The following is an 8,570-nucleotide window of genomic DNA, read 5'->3' as shown; positions in this document are numbered from 1 at the left end:
TTACTTTGATAAGGAGCTGTGTAAGTCTGCACTAAACCATAGCACATCCAAATAATTCAAGAGAGTCCAATATGGTAGCAATAATAGTGAGAATGTTACTGTTAGTGACTTCCTTACATGCTTTCCCCATGTTTATTTGTAACTGCAACTCATCCCATTTGGGATGCAAAACAATACCTTACAACTTTAATAGCTTCATCCTTAGTGATGTTACTGATTGACAAGATTTCTCTACCATTTACAGGGTCATAGACAAGGCTTCTGGAGAATAGAAAAATCTGACTGAAGCAACTCAGCCCCTTGAAATGAGCTAGTGTCTGTTAACAGGTTGTCAATACAAAAAGAAGCAGATGCAATGGGATGAGGTTCTCTGTATTTGTCAGCGAGCTGAACTAGAAATCTCATAGCAACAAAGGCAGCAGAACTTTTAAGAGTAGGAAGGTGGTAGACGCTGTTCTATTCATCAGAGGATTCATGCCACATAATTTTCTGAAGACTCCTGTTGTCAGGATGTAATAAAACACTTCTGTACATTATAGCAATATCAGCTAAAAAAGCAACAAGATAATTTCTGAACATCAAAACAATAGACAGCATATCAGGCTGATTTTTTGGGTCAACCATTATCAGAGAATTCAATGCTATCCCATTTCAAGACTCACAACATCCATAAAAAATTAACTCCTTGTTAGAATTATTGAGCACAAAATGATGGGGTTTGTTAAACTTTAATGAGTTAGATGTCTCGAGGGATGCAATTTCTGTTTGTAAAAGTTCACTGTATTCATGCATGAAAATGACATACTGCTATTTCAAGTCTGGAAACCTAGCAAACATATTTTCAATGTATTTGAACATTTGAACAAGATTTGCTTTGACTCAGAGGAGACATTTTAAGATGAATAGGAAATTTGCCAACAAACCTGCCAGAATCACCCATTTGATTATTATTAAAAAAGTCCTTCAAAAGCCCTTTATTCAGGTGTAAGAAATGGTTGATTGGTCCTTCAAGCTTCCATAATCTTTGCAATTTTGCTTCAAGAGAACTAGGCTGGCACCGCAAACCTTGGAGTCAAAACTCGAGGATGGTGCTTGACAACACCCAACCAAATTTGGCCATCTAACAAGATGGAGTAACACTTCCTAGGCACGATAACAGAAGACACAATTTCATAGCAGATGTCAGTAGAAGGCGACTAAATATACTAGCACATAAAATGACGTCATGAGCAATATACAAATTGGAACAGTCAATTTGCTGTGCAAAGTTTGTGGTCTTATTCACAACTGAACAGTTCAACTTCCATAGATAATCAGACACATTAGAGAACAAAACAAGGTTGTAAGTGGATCTTCCACATATCTGAATGAACTATAGGTATCCTACAAGTCTTAGTATAAATGCCCAGCTTCAGTTCAAGACTACAAGACACTACACACAAATGACTCCCCCAGTCCCAACAAAGCTTAAACTCGTGCAATCTATCCTAAACTGTCTTTCGCTGTTATACAGGATGAGTTTAGCAAAATATCTGAGTGAATGAATCAATTGCAGAGCTCGTAACTTTTGTTTCCTTATTAGAGAATGCTTGTTCTTTACAAACCAACAAGTTTGTGGTCAATTAAACTGGGGGCACTTGTGTCGCTTACATTGTTTAGACATGTGACAAGCAGAAAAACATAGATAATAATGGTATTTTCCCACACAATTTGCAGTGATAATGTTCTTGTTTGAACTTAAAAATCAGAATTGCTATGATATTCAAGTTTGCAGAACCTACAATTCATGCAAGGAATGATGGAAAAATTATCGTGAATCCAAAGCAATCACTGAATCCAATTCACAATGCCTTATTTCCAGAGATGATACTTGTTGTTGAAAGGTTTCAAAAATCTCATCACTGGTAATGCAGAACTATGGCCTTCCCCATATAGTAGTAAAAGTTACAGGTAATGTACCCATGGCGTTCCTCATATAGTGGTACTAATCACAGATAAATTAGTGACATCACATGTCACACATAATGGCAACACTCACAGGAAACATGGGCCAATGGTGTTTCTCACATAAGGGCACTAATCACAAGCGGTTCAGACCGCTGGTGTTCCTCACACAGTAGGACTAAACATGGTCACTGATTACAAATGATGATAACTACAATGATATTTTTCATTTTAAAGGTGCCTACCAGCTAGGTAATAGGCCTCCTTGGTACAACGTTTAACAAAATGAAAAAATAATTAAAACCAAAATGTATTCACTGACAAGAATATAAAATGAATGATGATAAAAAATGATCATGAATCCAAAACAATCAGTGGATTCAACTGACAATGCCTTAATGTCTTCCATATGCCCAGTAAGATTAGAAAGAACTTTAGGATAAACCATAGAACTTAGCTTGGAGTCTCAATGCTGAATGTGGCATCGTGGAGCTGGTGTGCTTTTCTCCTCCACAGAGCAGGTCTTATAGCCAAGAACATCCATTCAAGGGACGGTAAGTTCGAATCCCAAGTTCTGAAGATAGTTTTACAGTGCTTTCACATTTTTTGCACCAAGCTGGTAACATAACATCACTGTAGTGTGAAACTCCTCCTCCTCAAAGACTTAATAACCTCTGACCACCTTATGGTCAGAGTAGTGCATAACCTCTTCCTACTCAGTACCCATTCCTGTTACAAACATGACTAACCTTCAGATATATCTCTCTGACCTCTTAACAGACAATTGAACTTAAACACTTTTTGAATAAACATAACAGAAATTCTGTTAAAACTTATACTTCATCCGTTCAGATTAAAATAAATACTTTCCTTGTCACCAATGTTAAGAATCAAACCCTGAATCTCTGAGTTCAGAGACAGATTTGAATCCCAAAAACTACAAATTCCTTTGCAGATAAATGTGTTAACAGTCATATTCACTTAGCAATTGGTTTTTCATATAATCTTTTGACAGAGGATGAGTTCTTCACAAGATTCGACTATTGAGTAGTATGACAAGCCAATGATGAGCAGTGACACAAACTTACAACAGAAAACCAACAGAGAGCACCATTAAAAAGAAATCTAACACCTGCAGGAAAAGCTTCTTCCATGGCGTCTCGAAATTCCACACCACAACCACTATGAGGACAAAAAATTGTGATGGAGGAGAACGCAAGAAAGTAGGCCAGGAGCCTGGAAGACAATGATTCTCCAAAAAAAAAAAAATCATTGTAAGTAGCTTGCTATTCGTCAAGAGGAATAAATCCCGCTTGCCTTGACTGGCAGTACATAGATGCCACTATCAGTCAATATGGTGGCATATCGTCTGTCAACATCAGAGAGAGTGATATTCTAGTACAGTTCCATTTACCAGCTGCAAACCACTCATCGGGATTTAGCCATAAAATATCAGGGAATCTTTTCTTGTGTGGCTATTTTTAGCTGAGTGCAGTCCTTCTAAGGCAGACCCTCCATTGAGGGTGAGTGGCATCTGACATGTGCAGGTAACTGCATGTTATTGTGGTGGAGGATAGTGTTACATGTGGTGTGTGAGTTGCAGGGATTCTGGGGACAGCACAAACACCAGCCCCCAGGCAACTGGAATTAACTAATGAAGATTAAAATCCCAACACGGCCAGGAATCGAACCCAGGACCCTTTAAACTGAAGGCCAGTACACTGACCATTCAGCCAATGAGTCAGGACAATATCAAGAGCTAAGCAGAGGCAGCAAAATATCACTGCACTGCCACACAAAATACAACAAAGCATGGCACAGCAACTAACACCGGACTTCCTGCCCCATTCTACATAGTGAAGTTGAGAAATCGTAACCTGGACATCAGCCAGACAACTGCAATCTACAATACAAACACCAAGCTTCTGCTCAACACCACATGAGATTACCACCTAAAAATTCAGTGGAGCAAAGATGAGCACAACTTCAAAATATCCAGACCTTTTTGCACAATCCAAGTGAACAAAATAAGACTGACTAATTTTGGATGCACCCTACAGCAAAGAACCTGGCTCAACAACGTGGCATAAGCAACCATATTCATGTCCAGCCTCCGCCTATTCACTGGTGGCATATGGCGTCAACAGCAGCTACATGGAGGATGTTATCGGTGCCCATCTTCAGCAACAGGGACATCAAATATTCTGGGCCATTCGGATCTGGAATTCCAATGGACACACCTCACTGATGCGCATCCTGTTCTGCGATACAGCAACAATCTACTGAAAGATGGTGTGCTGATATACACGAAGCGACATCTTATAGATGCCTCTTGGTCATCTCAACCACAGCACAGACACTGCAATCGCTACCAATATTATGATCATCCTACTATTGCCTTCATGAAAACATATGCACAAATCATAGGGGTCAGCACACCTAAAGGTCTTGCACAAAAATGAGTTCACTTGCAGTGAAGCTCATCCAACTTTCTCAGTTAAATGCAAGGGTAAACCTGAGCCTTCTCCCACTCAACAAGAAAAACAGTTACCTTCTACCTCAATTGACATCCCTTCCCCACCCTCCCCTTCGGGTCTTACCACTACTTCCACTGAGAACATTCTGAAAATCATCACTATGGTACTCCAGAATATTCTCCCATTCCAACGTCCTGATAATGATCTTCCAGGCTCACTTTGATGGAATGTTCTCTGAGATATGAATGCATTGTGCACACTTTCCCCTTGATCCTAGCCCACTCTTTCACTAAATGAAATTTCATTATGATAATGTGTATTCTTTGCCGATCAAGCAAACGCTGCCCCATTAGATGTCGCAGAAAGGTAGCAATTAGACTATACAAATTCATCACATAACAACATTACCATTCTTTAAATGAATATCTATCTGAAAACATAAAACTAGAAATCACAATTGGAAATCAAATAATAGCTTTAGCAACAATTTATATACAACTTGGCCATTATCACAGATATTAACATTACATCATATATACAACAGCAAGCTATTTACGATCAACTATACAATGGTAAATCACTATGACCCTGCCATACTAACAATAACAAATGTATTAAGAAACTCATGCCAACATAACCATCATCCCTCAACTGTCATATGGTACGCATGAACTGACTAGGTAGCATACAGACAAACAATATCAGGCATAATACGCAATACTCAACAATCTACTTCACCGCATGAATTACAAGCAATTAAAAAATTAGAATCCCCACTAATTATTGTCGACCGACTCCATATTCCTCCCATCCATCCGAACTTCTCTCCCACAATAAGCATTCAAATTATTAAAATATTCCCATGAACTTTACAAGGCATAACTTCAAACCCATGACCCAAATATCCTCCGCAAACATAGAAATACCCTTAGACATGCTCGATCATTCATCATGGCTATTAGAAGAAAAGCCTGCGTTCCACTGAATTACAAAACACGACTGACACTCGCAAATACCGGACCAAATCAAAACAACTGACAAACATAAAGAAATCCTACTCCTATTAAACAATAATACATAATAAATCTGCACTCAGTGGTAATAAAACAAAGGCTGCTTTTTTGCAGATCATTATACACTGGCTGACAGTGACAATGCAACACCAAGGAGGAGTGGTTCGAAAGGGATGAAAGTTGGGGGAAAAACAGAGACGACACGGAAGAATAATTGATGTTTACTTCAAACCGATATGCAGGTTACACAATGCGCACGGCATCGACTCAGTAGGATGTAGGACCACCGCGAGTGGCGATGCACGCAGAAACACGTCGAGGTACAGAGTCAATAAGAGTGCGGATGGTGTCCTGAGGGATGGTTCTCCATTCCCTGTCAACCATTTGCCACAGTTGGTCGTCCGTACGAGGCTGGGGCAGAGTTTGCAAACGGCGTCCAATGTGATCCCACACGTGTTCGATTGGTGAGAGATCCGGAGAGTACGCTGGCCACGGAAGCATCTGTACACCTCGTAGAGCCTGTTGGGAGATGCGAGCAGTGTGTGGGCGGGCATTATCCTGCTGAAACAGAGCATTGGGCACCTCCTGAAGGTACGGGAGTGCCACCGGCCGCAGCACTTGCTGCACGTAGCGGTGGGCATTTAACGTGCCTTGAATGCGCACTACAGGTGACGTGGAATCATACGCAATAGCGCCCCAAACCATGATGCCGCGTTGTCTAGCGGTAGGGCGCTCCACAGTTACTGCCGGATTTGACCTTTCTCCACGCCGACGCCACACTCGTCTGCGGTGACTATCACTGACAGAACAGAAGCGTGACTCATCGGAGAACACGACGTTCCGCCATTCCCTCATCCAAGTCGCTCTAGCCCGGCACCATGCCAGGCATGCACGTCTATGCTGTGGAGTCAATGGTAGTCTTTTGAGCGGACGCCGGGAGTGCAGGCCTCCTTCAACCAATTGACGGGAAATTGTTCTGGTCGATATTGGAACAGCCAGGGTGTCTTGCACATGCTGAAGAATGGCGGTTGACGTGGCGTGCGGGGCTGCCACCGCTTGGCGGCGGATGCGCCGATCCTCGCGTGCTGACGTCACTCGGGCTGCGCCTGGACCCCTCGCACGTGTCACATGTCCCTGCGCCAACCATCTTCGCCACAGGCGCTGCACCGTGGACACATCCCTATGGGTATCGGCTGCGATTTGACGAAGCGACCAACCTGCCCTTCTCAGCCTGATCACCATACCCCTCGTAAAGTCGTCTGTCTGCTGGAAATGCCTCCGTTGACGGCGGCCTGGCAGTCTTAGCTAAACACGTGTCCTGTGGCACACGACAACACGTTCTACAATGACTGTCGGCTGAGAAATCACGGTACGAAGTGGGCCATTCGCCAACACCGTGTCCCATTTATCGTTCGCTACGTGCGCAGCACAGCGGCGCATTTCACATCATGAGCATACCTCAGTGACGTCAGTCTACCCTGCAATTGGCATAAAGTTCTGACCACTCCTTCTTGGTGTTGCATTTGCTCTGTCAGTCAGTGTAAATTAATTATAAATTAATTAATTTTCTTGCCATATGCTGATCACAATGTCTACCATCCTACCAAGATGCAATATAAGAATATTCTGATACAACACAAAATCCTCTGTGACATACTTTTAAATCCCCTTCCCTCTTGACTCCCAATATAACCTAAATGCACCTATCACAGTACAAGATATAAATAATGGAATACTGCCCTGGACTACATCAAATTACTTACCGGCACATAACAGAAGCTCCATATCCCTTCCTACAACTCTGAAATATAGAAAATACTATTATTCTCCATAACTGATTCTTCCCTAACGCCCCCCCCCCCCACAACCGGATGCATGGACACTACCATCTCTATTGAATTCATATCATCCAATAAGTCTTCTAACAGTGTGTTCTAACATCTTATAAATAATCTTCTCTCCTTGTATATATGATGTACCGGTAACGGTGGTACAAACTAAGTCCCCGTCATAAAAATCTTAAACTTACGTGTTATGCTCCGGACCGCTTACGAAGGACTGACTAGGCAGCGAGCAACAGCTGTGCGCGTATGACGTAGTGAGCGGGTGACGTCACAGCATGCCTCGCCGCACTACAGAGCCTGGACTGATGTAGAATGTTCTATGAGTTTCGACGGGTAATAACTTTTCCCACGATAATAATTTAACAAATTGAACTACATCACCATGTAACTTAATCCTTTAGCTATGTTCCTGCCAAATTTCACGTGAATCTGACTTGAGACTATAAAGTTATGGAACAAGAGGTGGAGGCCCGGTTCAAATATAAATACGTACTGCTTCGCTCAGCAGATCAGTGTGTGTTACAGCATGTTATAATGAGCAGCAGTGCGCTGCAGAATGTGATACCAGTTTGTGGCCGGGATTTCTATAAGCACACTAGACTGTAGTATTCGCACAGTCAGTTCGCGGGTACCGTGATCGAGCGTGAAGCCGCTGTTAAGTTTCAAGTTCGTGGACTTTAATATAGTCATGTTGAATGTGGACTTATGCAGATTTCCTTATATTGTGACAACCTTTTACTCCGATAGGACGTGAGGTGAATTGTGTATCGTCTGGACATTATTTATTGACTGTTACTCTATACGAGTGTCCAAGACCCGCAAACATTTTCGAGTGTTCGAAATTGAAATTTTATTTACTTAGAACTGATTGCTCCTTGCCGAGTACCAAATGCTTTAAGTTATAAACTGTGTTTGAATCAAATTTAATTTACCAATTCATAAACTGTGAACTGTGCATGTGTGAACAGTGCATTTATATTCTAATGAACAGTGTATTTCAATTCTGCGAACATTTAGTTTACGGACAGTCGAACCAAGGACTGTCAGTACTCAATTAATTTCGTCTTTTGGTTTCATATTATTTTCAATACGTGAATGAGTTCTGATTCACGAGCGGAACATCTTTATTTCATTTAAATTGAACAGTGCTTCAATGAACTAAGTCCTGTGACATTACTTCACGTTGTATTAGGTGCAACGAACTTTAAGTAACTCTGTTAAACTCGACAATCAGCTCCAAGTGGACTTTATTTTGTGAATATTTCTTTTACTTGACACGTGACAAAATTAAG

At 41.5% G+C, this 8,570-nt stretch overlaps 1 protein-coding gene across 1 annotated transcript in view; it reads right to left on the bottom strand.

The window, feature by feature from the left end:
* Positions 1 to 456: 456 nt before the first annotated feature.
* Positions 457 to 8,570, bottom strand: part of LOC136885064 (uncharacterized) — a 62,452-nt gene continuing 54,338 nt past the window's right edge. Inside the window, exon 6 of the mRNA XM_067157460.2 lies at positions 457 to 499. Coding sequence (XP_067013561.2) covers positions 457 to 499 — 43 coding nt within the window. The remainder of the gene's footprint in view (positions 500 to 8,570) is intronic.

This window comes from Anabrus simplex, chromosome 13 (assembly GCF_040414725.1).
Source record: "Anabrus simplex isolate iqAnaSimp1 chromosome 13, ASM4041472v1, whole genome shotgun sequence".
NCBI classification, from domain to species: domain Eukaryota; kingdom Metazoa; phylum Arthropoda; class Insecta; order Orthoptera; family Tettigoniidae; genus Anabrus; species Anabrus simplex.
The sequence above is the reverse complement of the archived record's forward strand: the minus strand, read 5'-3'. Positions and strand labels throughout refer to the sequence as shown.